This window comes from Gopherus flavomarginatus, chromosome 22, assembly GCF_025201925.1.
Source record: "Gopherus flavomarginatus isolate rGopFla2 chromosome 22, rGopFla2.mat.asm, whole genome shotgun sequence".
Taxonomy (NCBI): Eukaryota; Metazoa; Chordata; order Testudines; family Testudinidae; genus Gopherus; species Gopherus flavomarginatus.
This window is the reverse complement of record NC_066638.1, coordinates 11,380,259-11,404,329: the sequence shown is the minus strand read 5'-3', so window position 1 is coordinate 11,404,329 and position 24,071 is coordinate 11,380,259. Positions and strand designations below refer to the sequence as shown.

The 24,071-nt window shown below is 52.4% G+C and overlaps 1 protein-coding gene across 4 annotated transcripts in view; it reads right to left on the bottom strand.

Annotated features, from left to right (window-relative positions):
* Positions 1 to 24,071, bottom strand: part of SESN2 (sestrin 2) — a 62,740-nt gene that overhangs the window by 3,271 nt on the left and 35,398 nt on the right. For 2 of the 4 annotated variants that reach the window (XM_050932003.1, XM_050932005.1), the window contains 8 exons: positions 8,178 to 8,243; positions 5,119 to 5,316; positions 4,022 to 4,204; positions 3,468 to 3,680; positions 2,169 to 2,319; positions 1,544 to 1,662; positions 1,005 to 1,195; positions 379 to 523 (listed from right to left, as the gene is read on the bottom strand). In XM_050932003.1, the coding sequence (XP_050787960.1) occupies positions 379 to 523; positions 1,005 to 1,195; positions 1,544 to 1,662; positions 2,169 to 2,319; positions 3,468 to 3,680; positions 4,022 to 4,204; positions 5,119 to 5,316; positions 8,178 to 8,243 (1,266 nt within the window). Of the gene's footprint in view, positions 1 to 378; positions 524 to 1,004; positions 1,196 to 1,543; positions 1,663 to 2,168; positions 2,320 to 3,467; positions 3,681 to 4,021; positions 4,205 to 5,118; positions 5,317 to 8,177; positions 8,244 to 20,546; positions 20,968 to 24,071 lie in introns of those variants that run through there. The other 2 variants (XM_050932006.1, XM_050932004.1) reach the window with 2 other exon arrangements.

Below are 24,071 nucleotides of genomic sequence, written 5' to 3'. Positions count from 1 at the left end.
GCACACCTTCCCTTAAAGCCGCAAGCATCAGCCACTGGGTCAGGCTAGGCAGAGGGATCACTGCTGGGATCTGGGGAGATGTTTCAGCAGCGACCCCCACCATGCCAGTGCCACAACAGTGAGGCAAGATGAGCACAGGGGCCTGGGCCAGTGCTAGCCCACTGGGGGCTCCAAGCAGGAATAATTTCAGGTGGTCCTCCCACCTCTGACTAATAATTAACAGGGGCCCCCATTGAGCTGCTCGGGGCCCCAGCAATTGCCCAGCATGGGCCCTGCCTGGGACCAGCGCGGCCATGACAAGCTGCTCTGCTCTGTCGCTCCACCTCACTGCCTAGCCCTGCTCCTGGTGTCAGGGCTGGGGGTGGCGAGGGGACGCACCTTCTCGGAGTGCTGGAAGCGTCTCCAGAAGTGGGTGTACATCCGCTTGGTGGCTCTCTCTGGGTAGCAGGCCACGGTTTTGATGTAGACTTTTAGGCTGCGTTCCAGGAGCTGGTTCACTTCCCCATAGTCATAGTCGTCGTATCTAGAAGGGGAGGGAGAACCCACTTTACCCTAAAGGGAGACCAGGGCCTCGGCCCAGCTCCTCCTCCTTCTCCCTCCCTTCCCTCCGGCAGCCCTGGCGCCTGAACTCCCCTCCCCGTCACAACGGGTCTGCGGCCTGACCGGCAGGGACAGGGCCTATGAGTGAGCTGACCCCAGGCAGGCCATCCACACACACACACACACACACACACACACACACACACACACGTGCCCAGAGTAACTGGACCGAGACCCCCAGCTTCCTGCAGATGGGCAGGGCTTTGGTCACGGCTGCCCACTGGCTGGACTCAAACCAGGCCCCAAAGCCTGTTCCCAGGGACCCTCCGATAATAGCTCAGCTGGAGGATCTAGACGAGGGGCCTGGGGCAATCAAGGAAAGAGGGGAGGGGGGAAGTGGGTGTGTCTGAGGGCACCAGACATGCCCAGGGCACCATGGGCTCAGTGGGTCCCCAGTTACCTACCTGATGCCGAAGACGCAGTGAACGTAATTCCAGATGGCCCTGCGGAGCATGGTGGTGTCCACCCCGCTGTGCATGGCAATGGTGTTGTAGGTGAGGTTATAGACCACCTGGAACTTCTCGTCCAGCAGCTGCCCCATGTCGGGGTACAGGCGGTTAATCAGTGAGTAGCCATGGTCTTCCCAGGAGTAATCCTGCCAGGAGAAGGATGCTGGGACAGAGGCTCCAAAACCCCAACGGGAGCAAAGGGCCTGGCCCAGTGCCCCATCCACAGGAGTGGGAGCCTCTCTGCAGACTTGAGGTCAGGCCTCCGGAGAAAATATGAGCCTGGGGCATAGGACACAGCTCCCTGGAAAGGGACCGGCTAGTGATGGCTAACACAGGGCCAGGCCCACAGCCCTCAATGGGATTAGAGGCCCCTCAGACTGTCCTGCTGCTCCTGCCCACCTCTGACTTTGCACACCACATGTCTGGCTCCGAGCCTCTCCTCTCCCCACAGCCGCTGGGCGGCTGTATCGGGGAGCGCAGCCCACAGAAGGTACCTGAGCTCGGAAGGTGGGTGGGGCCTGCTCTCCTTTCCTAGTGAAATCCTTGTATCCAAACTCCGGATCCTCCACGAAGCACAGGACATTGGGAGGCAGCGTGTGCTCAGCAATGTCGACTGGACAGAAGACAAAAGTCCACAGGGACGTTAGTGCCTATCGCTGCCCTGTGGCAAAGAGCCACTCAAGAAACCCCTGAGCCACCTTCCACGTTACTCCTGGGCTTTGAGTCACCGGCACCGTCCTCTGCAGAGCAAACCTGCTGCCATGATCTGCCCTAATGGGAGGTGCAATTAATGCAAACCGCACTGTTTACCAACTACCCGTGAGATAATTACATCCGACAGCAAGAATCCATGACAGCCCTTCCCTGCTCAGGGAGCAGAGAAAATGTAGAGGGAGCCACTGGCAGTCTCCTCAGGGAGGATTCCTTCCCTCCCCCCTCTCCCAACAGCATCTGAGCATCATACAGCAGCACCACCACCACGGCAGAGGCCTTGTCCTTCCTGCCCCTCAAGATAAGCCAGTGACAGGCTACAGCCCATGCAGAAGAGCCACCGAAAGCCTTTGGACCTGGTTGAGACGTATGCCTCTGCCTCTCGCCCGCCCCATCCTCCCTTCTCACCTGAAGGGGCCACGAGCAAGCTCTCCGTCTTCTCCAGTTCGAAGCGGGTTTCCATCTCCTCCTGCGTGACCCCCTCCTCCTCCAGCTGGCACTCCTGAAGCAGCTTCATCCTCGCCATCAGCACCTCCACCTCCTGCATGGCATCTCTGCCCTGGGTACGGAGAGAAAGCGAGCGGGCAGAGTCAGCACCAACAGCGGTTGGGAGAGGGATGCAGTCAACTTCATTCCAAGCACAAAACACCCCCTTTATCTAGGTGCAGAGAGGAGCCCTTGGAGGGACCATATACCTGTTATCCAGAGCAATCGGCTGCTGGCAAGGGGACATTTTCAGGGGCTTTGTTCATCCCTATCGTGTGATGCCAAGCTAGCACTTTGTCCAACACACTTCAGGTACGACCCGGGGCCCGGTGCCTCTATCTGCTGTGGGCTAGATTCTGTGCTACACCCCTAAGGAGACACTGCAGAGAAGGGATAAGTCACCTTTACACCTCCCAGATTTGACTCCAGGGCCTGGTGCAGCTGCCAGTGTCACTTAGAGCAGCCCCGGGGCTGCTCTAATGTATGGTTTGCCGCCCCAAGCTGCCTACGGGTTGCTGAACCACCCTGAATAGCTGCAGTGCACAAGGTTCCAGCCACTTCATCTTCTCACTAAGCTCCACTCCCACTCCACACCCACACTGTGAGGAAGGCATGGTGGATGGCAGCCCTCAGATGCTCCTCTCTGGGGCTGTAAGAAGCCACATCAGCAAAGCAGGCACTGCAGCTGGATCAGAGCCAGCGTGGCCGCTAGCCTGCTGCAATCTTAGCAGGAATGGAGGAGCACCTGCTCTCCTGGTGTTTGGTTGGGGAAGGGTTTACAGGGCTGCAGATTTAACCCCCTCCCTGGTAGGTGTTCGCACCAGGCTCTGGAACTAACTGCTGTGACCAGCACATGGAAAGCCTGGTAGCTGACTGGCCGAGCTCCTAACCCATCCACCCCATGACAAGACCACCAGACGGAACCAGGAAACACCTCCAGATTTTCTATGTCATAACAGCCTGGACCAGTCCCACTGTTTCAGTGGCCTGGAGACAATGAACAGCGTGTTACCGAATGGAATAACCTAGAGCGATTCCCAGGATGTCAAGCTCAGGCCTGCGTGCTGAGATCAGGGAGGGATGGGAGGAAAGACACAGACCCCTTCCCTAACCCCTAGCATTCTGCAACCTCCATCCCAGCTCTGCCACGGCTGGGTGGATGGCACTACCAGACGCCGGCTATGCCTGAACAGGAGGGATGCTCGAGGGCCCCGGACTTACGCTGGAGCCACTCACTCCGTCCTCGGAGGCAGGGCTGCTGTCGCAGCTGCGTGGTGAAGGCGGCTGGAAGGCATGCCCGCCGTCCTGGTCGGTCTCCAGGTTGATGCCACAGCCGAACACGAAGGAGGCGAGCGAGTGGTAGTGCGTGAGGAGCACCAGGGCCTGGATGAGCTCTGCCAGGGACCAGCTGTTCTCGCCCGTCTTCAGGAGGGCCTGAAACATGCGCACACATTCCCAGGTCAGCTCTTCCCCAGAGGGGATGCAGCGGTGAGTAGATCCCCCTCCCCCAACAGACCCAGTGTGGGGCAGGTAGAGGGGAGCAGCGCAGAGACCACTGCAGATCCTCAGCCCCCTTGTGCCCTGTGCCTGTGATTCTGCGACCAAAGGTGCTGACACAAGGGGGAGGAGGAAGGAGAGTGACCGGAAGGGCCTTCAGAAGGGTGGCGCCCCCCTATTCTTCCCCACTCTCACTATGAGCAGAGAGAGGGAAAAGGAGCCCCCCAGGTTGCTTATTGCTGGGCAGACCACAGCTCTCCCCCGCCCCAGGCACTCACCTCTATGTGCTCCTTGGTGATGAGCCAGGGCCGGTGAGCCAGGATCTTGTTGATTTCGTTGAGGTTCCTCAGTTTCTGGGGGGCACAGTGCAGGCCTTGGAGCCAGCCGGGGTTCCCACCCACCTTCAGGAACTCCGCCACGTGGAAGCCAACCAGGTAGGAACACTGGTGCCTGGCCGCTGCCTGGGGGTGAGGGCAGAAGAGACAGCGACTATGGTAAGGACATTTGAGATAGGAGAGAGCACATCACCTAGCCGGTTCTCCCCCGACCCAGGTCAGCCCAGGGCATTTCCCTGCTGCACAGTCTCCAGGGCCGCGCGTCCCCAAGCCCGGGATATGGGATGGACTGGGGGACATGGACAGACCTCAGCTGTTCTCCAGCTTCTCAGCTGTCTTTTTAATGAGAGGAAAAGTTGGTCTCTAGCTGCTCTGCTTTAGAAACCCTTCTAAACATGATCCAACTGTAACAGACCCGGGGGCATCTGCCGCGAGCCTGAAAGGACAGCGCTGAGGTATGAGCTGCTCCGTTCTTTTCACTGGGTGCCAACTCGGATGCCCGTAATGCTTTGCATGCTAACACCGTTAATGACATGAGTGCTCAAGGCAGGGAGATCAGATTAGGATGATCCCCACCAGTGTTGTCCTGAACAGGGGCTGCTCCTCAAGGGCTAGCCAGAGGCTGGGGTGGGTAGGTGTATCCGTTACTATGGAGAGGCCTCTAGCAATAGGACGGGGCTGCAGGGAGAACGGAATTTGTGTCCTGAGGGCGGGCTCAGCTTTCAGGGATTTGGGAACGACACACGAGTGCTTTGGCCAGTGGAGTCTTTACATGGACTCAAGCCAAGGCAGTCCTGATGCTTCCCCCAGTCTCTTTCCCCACCCCCAGGAGACCCCAGCTGCGGCCCAATCGATCTCACTCTTAGCAAGTTGTTCCTGATATGCAGACTTACTGCTGCTCAGTTCTACTCCCCTGCTCCCAATTCCACACCCTAAAGCGCCATGAACTGTTCTCCTACAGGCAGTCAGATGCTCACCCATTCCCCACAGCGCCCTGGCCCACAGGACCCGAGTGCCCACCTCCCGCCAGAGGCACTTACCATGATGGCAATGTAGTGGCGCTTGTGGTAAGGCAGGGGCCCATCCAGGTGCAGCAGCAGGTACTGTGTCTTCCAGAAACTGGCCAGGTATTCCGGGTGCAGCCCCATCACCATGGTGATGTTATCCACCCTGCCCGTGGAGACGAAGGCCTCGATGAAGAGCTGCCGCTGGGCCCTCTCCGTGCCCTCCTGCAGGATCTGCGGGGAGAGAGAGACGCTGAGAATGCAACTGCCCCAGGAGGCTCCCAGCCCCATCTCTCATGGGACACAATGGGGGTCAGATAGGCAACGGCCCCGACCCAAGTGCTAACAGCACAAGCTTCCCAGCCGACCATCCAGGCCTGTCCGCAGAGGGCACCACTTGCACCAGGGTCATTTCAACACACCAATTGCCCCCAACCCTCCAGCTGCCCGACAGCCGGCAGGGACAGGAGTTCAGGAGGTCTGGGCTACAGGGAACAATGGCTTTGTTTTGGGGCTTTTCCGTAACAAGCATGGAGAACAATGCTCTGCACAGAGTAATGCCACTTAGCTCTTAGTGAGCGCTAGGGATTACACAAGAAGCTCCTTTTATCTACACGCCTAGAGGCACGTTACAATTGGGAGGCCACAGAGCCCCCCAGGAGGTCAGGACCAGTCACCCCCATATTAGACAAGAGGGTAAGCTACGTGCTTAGAGTCCTGCCAAATCAGCCGTGGCAGTGCTGGGAAGGGACCCTACAAAGCTGGGAGGAATGAATACCTTTTTATTGCAAGCTCCCTGGGGCACAGACTCTCTTGGTATGTTTGTACTGCACCTAGCGTAATGAGGGCCTGGTCCAGGGCTGTGGTTTCTAGGTTCAATACAAACATGGACTAATAATAGCCAAAGGCAGCAGAGTCTGAGGGCAAAGCCAGGCCCCAGGAACTGCCCAGCTCAGGCACCCATGCTGTGCACCCTGGAGCAAGCCTATTGCCCAGCTCGCCTCTCTGTTGCCTGTAGGCACCAGGGGCTGCAAGCAGTGAACGCCCTGCAGACCCCAGCTATCAGCACTGGCTGCTGATCAATCATTAACAGTGGGATTGCCCCACCTCTCGGGGCTCCCCAGGGCTTTGGAGAGGAACCAATAGAAACCCTGCTCAAGAAGGGCTCGATCTGTTTCCTGCAGCAGACCTGGCGCCCCGCCAGCTGATGCAACAGGTCTGTTTGTTCAAGCTACCCTCCGCATGCCGTCTCCTCCCCCGCCACACCCCCCAGCACAGGGCAGGCCCGGTTACAACAACAAGAGAGCCCTGATAAGGAGTGGTGGGTGCCCAGCTCCACACCCTGACGTCAGTGGTAGAAGAAACTGTCTGTGCAGCCAGCCCGGGAACACAGCGATCCGGTTGCTGGCCAGCCAGGGCTCGACAGGCCTGCTGGGAGGTGCCGAGGTGCCCGGGTGGAATCAGCAGGAGGTGGCTACCTGCCCAGAGGGCACCAGAAGCGGAGCAGATCTCAGTCTCATAGCAGGGCAATTAGGAGCTGTTTAATCACCGTCCTTGGGCCCCTGCCCCGGGCCAGAAAGGTGGATGATGCAATCGGATGGGCACGAACAGGCTGGGCTGCAATTAGCTCATTGTTTGTGAGTAGCGCGGTGAAGGTCGCTGGGCAAACCAGATAATGGTGACAGCAGTGATACGGAAAGCCCCTGTCTTGCTGCACGGAGCCAAGGGAAGCAAGCACCCAGCTCTTCTGAAGGGCCCGTGAGCACACCCAGGGGCCAGGCAACCCCCTTTGCCTAGAGCAGTAGTTCTCAACAGGGGTCCAGGGCCCCCTAAGGGGTCTCGAGCAGGTTTCAGGGGGGCCTCCACACAGGGCCTGCATTAGACTCATTGGGGCCTAGGGCAGAAAGCCGAAGCCCCACTGCACAGGGTGAAGCCCGGGGCCCTGAGCCTCCCTACCTGGGGCAGAAGCCAAAGTCTGAGCAGTGTAGCTTTGTGGGAGCCCGGTGGAAAGGGGCCCTGGACAACTGCCCTGCTTGCTACCCCCTAACACCGGCCCTGGCTTTTATATGCAGAAAACCAGCGGTTGTGGCACAGATGGGCCGTGGAGTTTTTAGAACATCTTGGGGGGACCTCAGAAAGACGTTGAGAACCCCTAGCCTAGAGGATTTGACAAGCCCCTCACCCCTTAACTGGGCACAGAGTCACCTGACTGGAGTGACACCTCGCTGCACCTGCCATCTGGGGATCAGGGGACACAGCCCTGTTTCTACCAGAGGCTCAGAGGAGCAGTGAATGCAGAGGGAGGCCGCGAGAGAAATCCGGGTCACAACTAGACCCCTGCCCAGCCACTAGACTGTGCTGTTTCCCCTGGAGATGTTTCTGACCAAGATCCTCCCCTCCTGTGGCCTCCCCACATGGGAGGGTGGGGGTGGGGGAGAGAAGAAATCTTTCTTCTCTGGCATAGGATCCTAGGCAGGTCTCCATCTTTTAGGAGAAGCCCCATGCAACCTGCTGAGAGCCAGAGACCACGGAAGCCAGCACTCTTCTGCGCCGAGCACACAGCCAGACCTCTATCCCTATGCAGCTGGCATGCAAGAACCTCTCCCTCCCGGCCTGCCCGGGGCCCTCTTTTGCCATGCACCAGGGCTGCGCCTTGCTGCTTCCTCACCACCCTTACCCAACTCTCACCATCGCATGCGCTGGAGCAGCTCGTTCACGAGCATGACAGGCCATGGTGGGACGGGTGGGCAGAAAGCAAATGAAGGGGAATCTTATACCACCTCCCCGCAATGGCTCCTGTTCCAATCTATGGTGCAGCCAGGTATTCCCACCAGCACTGATCCACAAGGAGACTCCTTCCCAATCCTCTTCCATGCTGCTCAGCTGGTTGGGGTGCCGAGGTGGATCAAACAAACAGAGATCCTCCCGCACACACTAAGTAGTCAGACAGTTCACTTCTCCCATAGCTCTCCCATCCTGGCAAACGGGCTGGAAACCAGACCTCCAGTTTCCCCTGCGGCCCCAGTCCCAAAGAGCGGGGAACACATCTTCCCCCAGGAGCCTCAGAGAGAAATCAATTTGCCCCTGTATCCTACCTCCTCCACGGGGATGAAGGAACTCGGGCCTCTTCCCAGCTGCCGGGGGAGTTTTATTCCTCTGTCCTAGGAAAGAAAAAAAAAATAGGAATCAACTTTAAGACATTGCCCAGTGTGGCGCTGAAAGAAATTGGGGCTGTCCCAATCCTGCCAGAGTAAGAACGGCTTGCCTTCCCTCCAGAGGAGGGACAAATCAGAGCTGGTGTCACGTCTCCAGGTGAAGGCAGAGGGACAGGAAGGGGTGACTCATGCAGTTACCTCATCAGACAACTCCCCGAAGTAGCCAGGTATTCGGAGCTGCTCTGTCTGTGCACCTTCCTCCAAACAAGCCTGCAGCAATTCCATGTGAGCCAGGGGTGCTGCAACTTACCAGCCACACGCCCACATGATGCCTCTGGCCAGGAGGCGGAAGAGAACCTTTTAAATGTGATAGAATTGCTTCAAGGGATATCCCCTAGCAGGGCTGGGGCGGCTAACGGGCACTTGTGCTGCCTGATGAAATAGCATGGCTCCGTTACATAGAAAGCTTCGCTTCACACAGCTAGTCTGACGACAGGACAGCTTCTATTGCATTTCACCTTTCAGTGAGCAGGAGGGGTTTTTTTGTTTGTTTGAAAGCAGTGTTAAACACCCCCCACCCCCTGCAATTTTTGGATACACAGAAGAGAATGTAAAGGTGGAAGATTATACTGTAGCAGCCACTTCAGCTGGGGGATGGAGATTCAGCGTCAAGTTTCTGAACACATGACTACGCAAATGCAAAGAGCAGAATGGCATTACAAGATGCCCTTTGCTTATTTGAGCCGTCCAGCAGTTTTAATTATTTATGCTGTGTTGGGTCTTGCGTTACTTGGAGCACCCTGTGGTTGGGGGGATGGGGGGGGAGGGAAATCAAGGCACTGAGACGTGCTAGCAGAGACAAATTTAATGTGGATTCAAACGCACCCACAGAACAGTTTATGTCTGGGCTGACAGCGGGGGTGGCACTGCAACCTGGCATGCACGGTCAGACCACCACTCAGGTTTGGCACCTGCTACTGATGGTGGAACTCGCCAGGCCCAGATCCTGCCATCAATCTTTGCTGACAAGTGGGGAGAACAGATGTATGTTGCTTCTGAATTACGTGGGCCAGCGCTGAGGGAAGCATGTCTCACTCAGCAAGAGTGAGGGTGGTTTAAGTTGTCTGGAGGAGGGTTTGGGTGTGAGCACCAAATGCACACGAATATAGATTCCCCACCCAAATGGGCTAGGAGCCCTCAATGAATGGAACACCCCAGAAAATGAATCCCCCCCAAACATAACCAAAGAGCAATTAGAGTGAAACAGCCAATGACCACAAGCCAGGCAATGCAGAAGTCCAAATTCCCCACCCTAATGCCCTGAAGGTCACACCCTGCGGCCATTCTGGGCCCAGCGGGAGCAAACTAATGCCACAGGGCCCTCAGACAACCCCCAGGCAGCTAGCTTTGAATGGTTACAGGCATCAGCTGCAGTAGCTGGGGATGCTTTAGATATTAAAGAACCACAGGGAGCGAATGCTTTTGCATGGGAAGGAGAAACGGGGAGGGTGGGATGCATAGCTGCAGAGGGCACTGGTGTATTCCAAACAAATTCTTCTCCTCAGTCCCTAAAGCTTCTTTTCAAGAGGGGTTCCCTCCAGTTGTACACAAGGTAAATGCTCTGGGGCAGGGCGGGGGGGGGGGGGGATTGCTGCCTTTGCCCTCCAGGGGGGTGTGCGGGAGGGGTAGGTGTTTGTGAGCAGGATCAGGATGGGCCACTCAGCACCTAGTGGCTCCATTCCAATTACTGGAGTGACACTCACTCCACAAGATCCCAAATTGTACACAGACATCACCCCTAAAATGCAGCCACTTCTGCGGTGGAGTATAGTATGCCACACAGAGCACGGAGAAAAAAAGGAGGAACAAGCCTTAAGCAAGAACTCATGGACGAAGCCCTTCAACTTTTGCAAAGATCTTCAAGCCCTGATTTCAACCAAACTCAGGTTCAGGTCTCTTCCCACATACAGTAAACTGCACTGTACCCAATTGTCCCCCTCCCCTCACCCTCCAGAGGGCAAAGACCCTGAGATCGGAAACTGTGGCTCAAGGATCTCCAACAAGGGGAACACATCCCAAGCACATAAGGTGACTGTCCCTGCCTTGCTGCACAGAGCCCTTCCAAAGACTTGGTGCAAACGTTTCAGACTTAAGCCACAAACTTCACCATTTGGCGTAAAGCTCCACCCGGTTGCAGCCACTTGTGCCACTGAGTTGAACCCACTGTGACAGCAGCCCAGCTGCAGTTGGGAGGGGATTTAAAATTTAAAAGGCAATTTTCTGAAGCTGGAGGAGAGCGAGGGCATTGGCAAAGGGTGAGGGAGAAGCCAAGACCTAGAGATGTTAAGGAGGGCGGCTCATTTAAAGCTGCCTCACATGTAACACGCTGATGAACTCTCTGCTCTATGGTACTTTTGTTCCCATGCTTCTCTCTTTTGTATTTCACTCAGTTCAGCCGGTGAAACTTGACTTGCTCATTTCTCTTTCACACAAGAGCATCTTATTCTTGTACCAAATTTCAATACCTAGCGGGAAATGCGTTGCTTGGATCACAACAGCGCCTGGAGGTACCAGCTGAAATCAGAGCTCCACTGCTATGAGGTACAGACCAGGTGAGGGACAGGCCCTACCCCAAAGTGCTCGCAGCCTAACAGAGGACAGGGAGTATCATCATCTGCATGAAATGGGGAGTATTTTACAGATGGGGAACTGATCAGTGACGAGACAGTCCACAAACTCCCGATGCCCAGAGCCTTAACCAACAGAGGGGAATATTTTTCTTTAAACCCAACCTTTGACTGAGTTCCTTGAGGAGGGAACTGTTTTGTACCAGGATTCTGCATAGCACTTAGCAAGGAACTGATCCGCCCCGTGGTAAAGTCACCCCAAATTCCTACCGCCCCCTGAGGAGATGGGACATGTTGCCTTTGGAACCACAGCTTCAAATCTCTGTCTTCAGCCTTTTAAAGGAAAAACTGCTTTAAGGCCAGGGCATAAAAACCAAACATCAGAAATCACAAAAATGTTGGGCTGGAGGAGTCCATCCCCCCTGTCCTGATACAGGGCCACGGATAGATCAGGTGCTTGTCCAACCTGTCCTTAAGGACAGGGATTCCAGAACCTCCCTAGGTAACCTGCTCCAGCGCTGAGCCAGCCGTACAGCATCAGAGCATGATTGGCGGACGACACGCTCAGTGGGGAACAGGCACAAAGGATCACAGAATTAGAAGGGACCACAAGGGTCATCGAGTCTAACTCCCAATCGGGTCATATCTACACACGGAACATGGCCCCCCCACCCTCCAGACAGTTCAAATGCACATGGGCCATGCACGTGACATTTGCTACTTGTTAAGACCACTTGAGAGCGATACATAAAGGCTCCTTTGAACCAGGCCTAGCGGGGGAGGACGGGACAGACACGACGACGAGGGACAGAATGAAAGGGTTCATGAGCTTCCACATCCAGACACAGGCGACTGCTAGCGGACACTGCACAGGATGGACCCAAGCCAAGCCCTTGCTGAGAGGCACATGCTAGGTGCTTTTGCAGACTAACTGTTGCTCTCCCTCACCCCTTGCAGATGCACAAGTAACAGCTCAGAGGGACTTGGTGGTTTCCCCGTTAAGTCCAATGACAGGAGCAGGCATCGAGCAGCTAGAGGAGGAAGCAGACAGGCTGGGCCAAGAGGGAACTAGACCACATTGTGACACCTAACTGAACCAGGTTGCTGGTTGTCACCAGACATTCGAGTCAGCCAATCACACCAGGCTGTCACCCCAGCCTACCCGGGTTACTAAAGTTCACGGTGACATTACCTGCTGCGGCAGCAATCTTGCCTAGCAGACTCTAGGATTAAAAACAAGACTGGAGAACCTGCATTAGCCAAGGGTATGGGCTGGAGGGGTAAAGGGCCACATAACCCAGGGACTTGGGATAGCTAGAGCCAGCTTTAAAAGAGACCTGTGGAAGTGTAAAGGATAGGAGAAGGGAAGGGAACTGGACTTGTTTCCTGTATAGTGGACACATTGAAAGAGAGAAGAAAACTCTGCTCATTTTTTCCACATTGGAAATTCACCTCTCGTCTACCCTCGAGGTTCTATGTGGATCACAGAACTCATGGAGTTCTCCCATGTCACAAAGGACTGAAAGCTGGGGCAGAAGAGAAGATTTTATTCAAAAATTATTAAAATGTGAGTAGCGGGCACAGGTAAGTGGGAACCCCCACCATTGGGTAACTTCCATGCCCAGAGAATGCCCAGGGGAAAAGGCTGTCTGGTAAAGATTCAACATCCCTGCCTGTTCTCTAAAGGGAACAGTTCACAAAACTCCTCTTCTAACAAACACACATGCACCCACCCACCTCTGCAGCAACACTGGCCAACTCTGATATTTCTAAGGCAAACGGCACACAGAAAAAAACAGTAGCCACACACCACCCCAGTCAGGCACCTTTAGACAAAGCGAGCAGAACGAAGCAAGGGTGTAAACACACCCTGGGCAACAAACTCCATTACTTCAAATGCCCATCAGCAAGAGTCTATCCTGCCCTCCACCAAAGAGCAAAGGGTTGCTCCCAAACACAGCTTGGCCAGCTTTGTGTTTATTTCTAGAGGAAACAGATTCTCATGAAGGGTTTGAACCTGTTTGGGAGACAGACTAAGTGTCCCAAGAGGGTTCTGCCACAGTCCTGCTGGGTGCCCTTGGGCAAGTCACTTCTACTGTTGTGCCTCAGTTTCCTCATCTGTAAAATGGGGAAAATGACACTGATCTTTGTAAAGCATTTCAAGATCGATTGATGAAAAGCACTACTGAAGAGCTAAGTGTGATTAGTATCCATCTCTTCATGTTTATCATTCAACCGTGTATTCCTGTCAATTTACATTTCTTTCCATGTAGTCACTCAATTTCTGCTAAAGTTCATTACGCTCAGTTCCTCCCGCTTACCTGTAAGCTCACTCACCATTCTTCAGACTCTTCTCACACTATTTCCTCCAAGGGAGGGTTTCATACTGGGGAGTTTTGCACTGGTGTAGCTGTAACAGCATAAGCCACCCCAGTACAAGCCACACCAGTCTAGCCCAACCTGGGCAGTTACACCAGTGCAAAAGTGCCTGTGCAAACAAGTCCTTAAATTATTCCTTATTTCCCTTTGCCTGAATTCAGCAAAGTACATAATCCCACGATTTCCATAGACTGCTTGGGGATGTAAAAGTTAAGTTCATGCTCAAGAGGGTCACTGAAACTGAGGCCTTAGTTCCAATCTGCCCCACATCCTCATACTGATCATGCTTATAAACTGTAGTTAGCTGAAGTCCTCTACCCATATCTCCTCCCCAATCATCTACAAACCCCTCAATACTTCTTCTGATCTTTTGTTGATCAATAGCTACACACTACAGTGATATGAGAAATATCTAATGCACCTGTTTCTCTATAAACTAGCTCTTTAAAAAACAAAACCAAAAAAACCCTGTCCACTTTGGTCATGGAAACCAATCCTGGTAGCAATAAGCAGGTGCCAGTTAGCATAGTTGATCCAACATGGTCAGTATGACTGAATAGTTCTGGGAGATTAGAATATAAGAATGGGTCATACTGGGTCAGACCAAAGGTCTGTCCAGACCAGTATCCTGTCTTCTGACAGGTCACCTTGGATCAACTATGCTAACTGGCCAATGCCAGGTGCCCCAGGGAGAATGAACAGAACAGGGAATCATCGAGTGATCCACCCCATCACCCATTCCCAGCTTCTGGCAAACAGTGGCTAGGGACACCATCCCTGCCCATCCTGGCTAATAGGCTTATCCTGGCTTATGATCCTGGGACTTTTAAAAAAAATTATCCTAACTGATGCAATGGGCCCACAGGGAAATAGATGCCACTTAGTGATCTCTGCCAATCCTGGTTCTTCAAGAATCCAAGGCAGCCAGGTTTACATCAGTCCATTCCAAGGTATGGGTTGCCACATGCTCAGGGAAGAGTCTGGCAGGAGCTCATGTCTGCAGCAAAGCAAGAGTGCCAATCAAATTACAGCACTTCCTTGACAAACAGGAAGTTACATGGTGGGGCTGGCATGTCTCACTCTCCTGGCAGGAAGGAATGTTGGTAGTTTTCTGAATGCCCGGAGCACCACTAGTTGCACATCAGCAGCTGGAGACAGACAAGTTAAAAAGGGCAATGGGGGACGAGGGGGCGATCAGTGTCTTAGTGGTCCAAAGGACAACTGAGCTAGTCAGAAGCAACCAAGGGAGTTAGTTAGGCCTCCAAATCCCACTGAATTCCAGGGGGAGCTGGGCACCTGATCCCCGAGGTTCCCATGGAAAATCCCAGCAAAATCAGAAACACACAGCAAGCTCCTGCCCTTCCCAGCATGATCCCCAAAACCAGCTCGCTCAGGCAAAAAGGGAAGGGGAAAGAGCCAAGGACACCCTGGGGAAGGATTAAACCCTTCTGTAGTCACCAAGAGCCCGCCAGAGACACTCTGTGCACCCCCTTTCCCCTGCCAGGAGCAATCCACTCTGGATGTATTCCTCAGCTGTAGGCCAAAAGCCTTTATATACAGTGAGATCTGCTCCAGTGACCCCACCTCCAAGAAGCATCCCATTAAATACACTTTGGCTCACCCACCAATGACCAACCTGTCCTAGGCAGCTAATTTTTCTTTTGCCGCTTAAGACCTCATCTTCTGAAATCACCATTATATTCCCAACTCCCTCCTGCGGCCCAGCCAGACAGACTTCGCGGGCCCCCCCAAGTCAGTCCTGATACTCCCATTCAGCAGCAGTTCCCTTCTGGGCTGCCTGTCCCTTCTTCCTTCCCTATTTACAAGGCTGCCTCTGCACCTGGCTGGTGTACGTTACAAACAAACAAGCAGGTTTCCTGTGATGCAATTCACCCTGCATGTTTCACCCCAGGAGGTGTTGACACCCAGTCAGAAGTGCCAGATGGCTCTTCAAAAGGAGAACATTCTGATAGCATGTAACAAAATACCTTGAAGAACCAATGGGTAATCAGCTGTACTTATTTTAACTACTCTCCACCAGTGATGTCAGCACAATCCTCTTCTACCCTCCCCCCTTGACTAGTCACCTGTAACGTGCATTGTAGTCACTGTTCAGACACGCTGAGCATGGAGATTTGTTCGGCTCACTGCAGATCATGTGTTTATTAATAATTTGGTGCATTATGGGTTCCCTTTGGCCAGTTAATCCTCACACCACCCTCTAATGCATTACCCCTGTTCGACAAAAAGGGAAGCTGAGGAATGGAGCCACCTTCCTGATTCGCCTGAGGAAACGAGAAGCAGCTTATGCCAGGTCTCTTGATTTCCAGAGGCCTGTGCTTTAATGACTTGGGGGCATGGATGAGTTCCATCCTCCACTGAAAGATCTCGCTCGGCTGCTCCTGGAGACAAGGACACCTAGCAACAAGCGCTAACGGTCTGACTGAGGGTGGGAACTCTGGTGCCACTTGGTGAACTGTGGGGTGTCTGCCCTGCCAAAGCTTGAGCGAGGTACCGGCAAAGAGCATGCCTGATAAGGACATCAAAAGATTAAGCAAACAGAATTACTGCCTGTACCAGAAAACCAGTTTATTATCTATGGTTCTGTTTATACAAAAAAGGATCCCAACACGTTTCAAAGCCAGTTACCAACTATACAGGCAAAGGCAAATGAACAGCATCAGGATGGAATCTGGCGAGGCTAGGATAGTGATAGGAAAGTCAGGGCTAATCTACTCTAGAAATGCTACCTCCATGCAGCTGCTGTAGCACATGTGGTGAAGACACTCTGCTGAAAGGAGGAGCTCTCTTGTTGGCATAATAAATCCACCTCCACGACAGGTGGTAGCTGTGTTGGCGGGAAAGCTCTCCCATCCAAATCGGTGCTTAGGTGAGTGTCGCTCGGCGGGGGGGTGGGATATTCACACTCCTGAGTGATGCAAGCTATACCGAAGTCAGTGGTAGACCTGGCCTCAGACACAGTGATGAATTGGATGGAACATCAGACCTCTTGACACTTTTTGTGAAGTGGTGAGGAAGAGTCCTTGCTGTATCCCAGCTCTGACTATTGCACTCCGCCTCCCTAAAAATTCCCCCCTTTCCATTTCAACTGGCTACAGTATTCTTTGGTTGTAGGCCTGAACCACTACCTAACATGTCAGTATGCACGCAGCTGCGTTCCAACCCAGAGGTGGCTGCATCTCCATGGTGGTTGAAGTGAAACCCTACAGATCCTATACTCACTACGCCAGCACGTTTGGGCAGCCTAGTTCCTGTCCATGAACCTCAATGCACTTCTCAAAATGAGAGGTGCTTTGAAAGTGCAGATCATGGTATGGGGACTGAAGAATTTCATGATGGCTTCACTGTATTTGAGGAAGCACAGAACTCAGCCCCTCCTACCCTTAACAGTTGAGATGAAAGGGCATCTCTTTTGGGTGTAGCAGCACATGGCCCGAGATAGACAGCTAAGCAGTTCTGATCCCAACCTGCAGAGATCCCCATTACACTAACAGTTTCACTGCGTCTCATTCATTGCTACATATTCATTATTTAAAGATTCCTATACAGTTTTTCCTATCTTGCGCCCTCACATCATGTGGGGGTTTATTTGATGTAGGTTCTTCACTGCTGAACAGGGGTTTCCAGCTGCATTTGCTTTCTAGGATCAACACTCTATGTTATTACTTAAAAGCTACAGTGTATTAATCTGGGGACAAAACTCCACAGCTTCTGAGTGGGAACCCCAATCCCCCTAGGTCTGGAGTAGAGCTGATTGGGGTGGGGCAGGGGAAGAGGAGAGGAAAATGCAAAAATATCCAGGGGAAAGTGTCCCTATTTTTTATAAAATAGTATTTTTCCTCCCCATTTAAATTGTCAACATTCTGAAATTCAAAAGATTTCAGCCTGAAAGATGGAGAAAATGTGGCAAGGTTTTTGCTAAAGCTTTGAAATTCCCACAATTTTGAACAGCTCTACGGTTGGTGCACTGGCCTTTAAGCAAGGCAGATTCTAGCCTCTAGAGGAGAAGGGATGTGGTGGGCCACCCATGGGACTGGCAGATTCAGCGTTGCATTAGTATTGTTAAGATGAAGCATCCTCTAGTAATTGAGACATGCCTGAACATACAGAATCCTCGGTTCCATTCCCACCTCTGTCACCAGCTTGATCTGCAGTCCTGGGGGAAATCAGGATGGCCTCAGTTCCTCTGATTTCCCGCCCCCCCCCCCCCATCATCCTCATCCGTAGAAAAGGGTAACACCTTGCAGGGATGTCTGTGAGAAGAATCAGTGGTTCTCAAACCTCTGTATTGGTGACCACTTTCACATAGCAAGCCTATGAGTGCAACCCCCCTCCCTTATAAATATAAAAAAATGTGTTTTTAATTTAACACCATTATAAAGTTGGAGGTGAAGTGGGGCTTGGGGGTGGAGGCTGACAGCCCACAACCCCACACGTAATACCCTCTGTGACCCCCTGAGGGGTCACGACCCCCAGTTTGAGAACCCCTCTGTAGTGTAGCTGTAGCCTTGTGGGTTCCAGGATATTAGAGAGACCAGCTGAGTGAGAGAATCTCTTTTATAGGACCAACTTCTGTTGGTGAGAGCTTTCAAGCCATACAGCTCTTCCTCAGGGCTAGGAAAGGTATTCCAAGTGTCACAGCTAAATGCAAAATGGAACAGACTGTTTAGTGTAAGTAGTTAGCACATATTCTAAGGAACCACTGGTAAACACTGGATTTATGGCTTATTACAACAATCTGTAACCTACTAACCCCCCTCTTTTCTCCTATGACTGCAGAGGTGTTAATGGACTGCTCTAAATTGAATCGTCCCTTACAATATGTGCAAACTACTTGTGCTAAACAATCTGTTCCATCTTGCATTTAGCTGTGATACTGAGAGTACCTTTCACAGACCTGACTAAGAGCTCTGTATAAGCTTAAAAGCTTGTCTCTCACCAACAAAAGTTGGTCCAGCAAAAGATAATCATCTTACCCACCTTGTCTCTCCGGCATTTCTAAAGCACTTTGCAACCCCGACCCCATCCCCTTTTCCATTCATGTCCCCTCTCTCTTCACTTTTCTTTCCACTTAGCTTATTCCCTCCTACCTAACCTATCTTAAAAAACAAAACCTATGGAATTAACATACAATTTCCTGCCATGACATTGTTCGCTCTGCTTGTGTGTTCTACCTCTTCCCCCACCCTGGTTCTGTCTAGTATAGTTACATTGTAAATGCTTCCAGACAAGGACTGTCTGTGACTCTGTACAGCACCTAGCACAATGGCTGATCCTTAGGCACTGCCCAATTAACATGATTAATAATAAAGCCTTAGCAGTACCAAATACAGAGCACTTCAGGCTCTGACATGGTGGTTGTTCCTCTATACCACTCCCAAATCCCAACCCATTTGTGGACTAGCACCAAATTTCAAGCTCCCCCATAAATGAAACTATTTTGAATACTCCCTAGCAGAGGTCAGGGAAGAGAAAGCTTGTATTCTTGCTCGCCCCCATCCGGGTCTACATGAGACACAACCGTTTTCTGCACAATGAAGTTCTGTTCACAAGATGATTCAGTTCTGCCATCTTCTAAAACAAGCACAGTGCCTGAAAATAACCAAGGTCTCTATGTAACTACTGGACCTTATTACTGAGGCAAGACTGATAAAAGTCCTGTGCCAAGAATCACTGGACTGGCACTTGGGAAACTTGGGTACTGTGCCATCTATTCCCTGCTCTGGCACCAACCTGCTGTGATCCCATTCTATGCCTCAGTTTCCCCTCCCAGCTTCTGTCATCTTTTTAGGCTATTATTCCTGCATGCAGAGCTTGCCTCAAACAACTGAGCCCCCCAAGGCACCCAGACGGGGCCAAACAGTTAAGAGTGCATGGAAACCAGGTAGAGAAATTGCATAGGGCTCATCAACCCAGTCTATTCTATTCACCCTTCTTATCTGCACCTGCCTCTTCCCCATGTTTATTTCCCCTGGAACAAAAGATTTTAATTTACTTCTCTCCTCAGACAACTGAGAGCTGCCCCCCCTTTCATCCACCAAAAGATCTGAGGGCCCTCAAACTCAACCCCTCCCCAAGAAAGCTTTTAGTTACTGTATTGTCCTCAGCACCCCGCAAGGCACAAAGCCAGGTTTTAACTTCTTGGGAGCAGTCTCTGCACAATTCCAAGCAGGTGGGCCCCATCGCCTTAGCAAAAGGGAGCTAAGTGCATGTGGAGGGCTCTGCTCGCCTGCACTTGGGCCCACTGAATGTGGCCACTGACGATGGCAGCTGTGCCTTAAGATAGTAAAATTCCCTGCCCAAGAGTCAAGTGGGTAAATATTATGAAAGGGCCATTTCGCACCCAAGGAGGTTGAGAATCACGATTCAGAATTTAGCCATTTAGAGTCAAAGGAGGTTTCCGTAACCCAGGGCTCAGCAGACTCAACTTCACATCTTTGAAGGGGGGAAAAAAGATGGGGGAGAGGGGATCCTTTTCTTAAACTGGAGTTAAGGCTGGAGGCTCAAAAAAATTACTGTGAGCCCTGCCAGGCTTTTCAAAGTGGCCCAGCTGTATTAAAGCCAGGAAATCCAAAACAATACAAATAAAATATTAGAACATGGAACTGGTGTCGGGAAAAACTCCTCTGGGAAGGGAAGGTAGGGTTAGCTGCTTTTTAATTCTGCTTCTACTTATCTGTCAACTATAGAAGGGGCTGTTCTCTCAGCAGTCAGGAAGAGTGATTCTTAAACGTGGTCTCCAGCCCCCCGATCTGTTGCCACATTGGCTAACCACCCATCCCCCCACCCTCCTAACGTGAGGCTTCTTGGTTAGCCCCTTTGGGGCATGCCCGTACTTGCGCCCTCTTCGCCAGACAGCAAGTCAAATGGAAACTTTGATTTGCCTCCAAAGAACGAGAGAAGTCGAGAGGGACAGACCTCAGCTCGCTACACATGCGAGACACGACAAAGTTGTTTGCCCAGCGGATCTAGGATTCATCACTGCAGGTAATGCGCCCATATTCGTCACTGGTTCGCCAACCTCACGCCCCTCTTGCAGCCCCCGTCCACTAGCTGATGCAACTGGGGTAAAACGTACTATGCCATGTCAGAATTGTTACAGAATCCCTGACGCAACCGGGCTGGACCTGGAGCGCCCCCCTCCCCAAATCATTCAGACTGGAAAAGTAAACAGCCCCTAAGTTACAGACCAGGGCAGCAAAGGAGAGAAGGACACTGGAAAATGATCACAAAGACCGTTCCCAGTCCCGGGGAAAAAATGGGGTATTCCCCCTCCCATTACCTCTTTATTCCTCAAGTCGCCACACTGCTCGCAGGGTAAATAGCCCTTGATGTCCGTGCAGCCGCAGCCATCGGAGCCTGCAACAATCATGGTGCTGCTCGGCGGGGGGCGGCGCTCGGCGGGGTGGGGGAGACGTGCTGCGCGCGGGGCTCGGTCCAGGGCTCCGGTTATCTGTCCGGGGGGCGAAGGTGCATAGCGGATCGGGCAGCCCGCGGAGGCGTCAGTGTCACGGCAGCAGGTCGGTGTCCCGGGGTTCTAGGGCCGAACGTCCGAACGCCGCAGGGTTCTGGAACGTCCGGGCGCATCCGCGTTCTAGAACGCCCGAGGGCTCAGCAAGAACCCGCCGGACCGCACGTAGCACTGACCCACGGATCAGGCGCGCCCCCCGCCCCAGCTGCTCTCTCATAAAGCTCGCGGCGGGCGGAACGGCAGCCGGCTCTGCCCGCGGACCCAATCGCCTTGCAGGAGGAGGAGCCTCCTCCAGAGCCAGGACTCAGCCCCCTAAACTTCTCCTCCAATAGGAAAGGACAGAGCCGCTTGGGCTGTCGGGAATGCTAGTTTCAAGCGCTGTTTACTACTTTGGGGCAGAGCAGACCTGCTTGGAAGAGAAGTGGGTGCAAATGTTGCTGTTACTGAGGGCTGAACGCTGGCATTTGAATAAAGAACAGGAGTACTTGTGGCACCTTAGAGACTAACAAATTTATTTCAGCATGAGCTTTCGTGAGCTACAGCTCACTTCTTCGGATGCATAGAGTGGAACACACATCCGAAGAAGTGAGCTGTAGCTCACAAAAGCTCATGCTGAAATAAATTTGTTAGTCTCTAAGGTGCCACAAGTACTCCTGTTCTTTTTGCGGATACAGACTAACACGGCTGCTACTCTGAAAGCTGCCATTTGAATGCAACAAAGACACGCATTGGATTGTGCCGCCCTCATCACGGGATTTCTTAGTATTCTTTGGAGAAATACACTGAGATAAAACTTGATTCTCCTGGCGGGGAGCGGGGCGTGGAGTGGATGAGAGGAAGTTAGAGAGGAACAAGGAAGGAAAAAAGCCCTTACCACTGAAAGTATTTATAAAAGGTCCCTCTCGTAAGGTGCACTCCTGTTCCTGAGATCAAAATCTAGCCACCTGCCTATGTACAGACCTTAAAGTGGTTTGAAAAAAAGTGTGCGTGGGAGGGGTGTCAAAACTGGGAGCAGCAGTGTTGGTAAAACTGCTTGACGTGACCTGAATAGATTTTTAAATATATTTTTTGGCCTGATCTGTGACCTCTTGTAACTGTCCCCGCACTTTGAGCATCCACCACATCCCCCCTTCTAAGACTGATGGAGCTATGGAAAGATAACAAGTATGAACGGCCAGACTGGGTCAGACCAAAGGTTCATCTAGTCCAGTATCCTGTCTTCCAACAGTGGCCAATGCCAGGTGCCCGTGGGTGGTGCATGAACTGGCTGGGGAGGCTAGCCCTCAGCCCTGCCCCTTCCATCCAAGGTCATGCCCCTTCTACACCCCTTGGAACCCAGAGCCCCTCTGCGGCCCCTACCCCAGGCTGGCTAGTGCCTGCAGCCCCCCCAGGCCTGGAGGGCCAGCAGGAAAAGCATGCAGCGCCACTGCAGCCCCCTAGCCCCAGGAAGGCCAGTGGCACCGACAAAGTGGTGCCCTGAGGGCAAAGTGTGGGTGGGGCCATACCGGGCTGTTTGGGGAGGCACAGTCTCCCCTACCCGCTGCACAACCTGAATTCACATGTTAAAGGCTAATAAACAAAACCCAAGCCTTAGCCAAATAAACCTGCCAAACACAGAGAGGAAAATCAAAACAACCTCTAAATAAATAAAGGAAATAACTCTAAACAAACAACAAGGGCCCGACTCCTCTCTCCAATGCATGGGTGTAATTCAGCCACATTCAGGGTCAGCAATTTTGTGGAAGTCACAAACAAGCCAGGTTCCTAGTCTGAAGGCCTGACTGGCCTTTAGGAGGGGACAGAAAATAGCTTGATCAACAAATTTTTTTCAATAGTACATTTTTCTTGGATGGTGCAAAACCACTGATCAGGAGAAAAACAACACAGGGCTAAAGAAAGGTGATGACGGGAGTTCAAAGATTAGCTCTCTTTAAAGAACATTTGTTCCCTGCAGGTTCAGAGGGCTGACCCTGGATCACAAACTCCTCCGGCCCAAGGGATTTCTGAATATGCAGAGAAGAAATTGGCACATCGGTGTCCTGCGCCCATTCATCATTGCCCTTGTGCTGTCATTTACACTACTGCAAAGTGGATGTAAAATGCTACAAAATTAGAACACCTTTTCCACTCACTTTTGCACCCGTGTATATGACAACACCAGGTGTAGGGCAATGGAGAATCAGGCCCATTATATATGAAAAGGAACTCAAGGCCCACAAGGAAATTAACATTCACGCATACCGGGCCTGATTCTCCTCTCACATCAGTTTACACCAGCGTGGAGTAAGGCCTTATCTATGCTTAACCCTTCTAGGGCATAGCTTTGTCAGTCAGGGGTGTGAAAAAACCCACTCCTCCTAGTGACACACTTGTGCTGACAAAATGCCCAGTGTAGGTGCAGCGACACTGACAGAATAGTGCTGCTGCGTCAGCACAATTGATGCTGTTCACAGAGGTAATGGCACAGCGTGGAGGGGATAACAAATAAGGATTATGGGGTTGAGCAGAGAGGAGGAGGGGAAACCAGGACTGGAATAAAAAGGGGAGCTGCAAGTCAGAGTCCTGGGTTCACCTCTCCCCATAGCGTCCCCTGCTATCCTACGTCCCATTCATACTAAGTTGGATGGTTTTTTGATGTATCCACTAGAGACTGGGTGGCGATCACCCCATTCCTGGTCCTTTATATCTATCTTAGACATGTCTTATCATTCCCTACATTAGGGCACAGATTCTGATAAGCAACACACAAGGCCAGACAACTGGCAGCGTTATTAATGGAGCTACGCCGGAGATGAACTCGGTCCATCATTTCATCGAACAATCAATCAGAAAGCGCAGTCCCAAATTCTGCTCTCAGCTACCCTGGTTCAGCCCCTATTGATTTCCACCCTCATTGATTTGAATAACAATCACCACATTTCTACCAAAGAAAGAGCCCCAGACAATAGTGCGGAGAACAATCTGCTTCGGCGTCAAGAGCCACACATGGCAAAGTCCAGAAAACAGAAGTAGCTGCACAAACACGTCTGTATTTGCCTGGCAACAGCCTCCTCCTGCTCCAATCCAGAACGCCTGCCAGTTAGGTGAAAATGTCTTTGCACCTTGGCTGAGTGGTACTTCCAAGTACAGCCAATGGATGGGCAGCTCAACAAGGGACGGCGGAGCGTGGTTGGCTGAAGACTGCAGGCCGCTCAGCCAGTCCTGCAAGGAGCACAACAAAGGGAAAAGAGGAAGCTTGCAGTTGCAGCTTATACAGTCAAACTGATTTTTTCCCTCTGGCTGGTAAAGCCCCACACGCAACTAGTGTTATTTTTAGCAGCGTTTTGCAATGGCAGC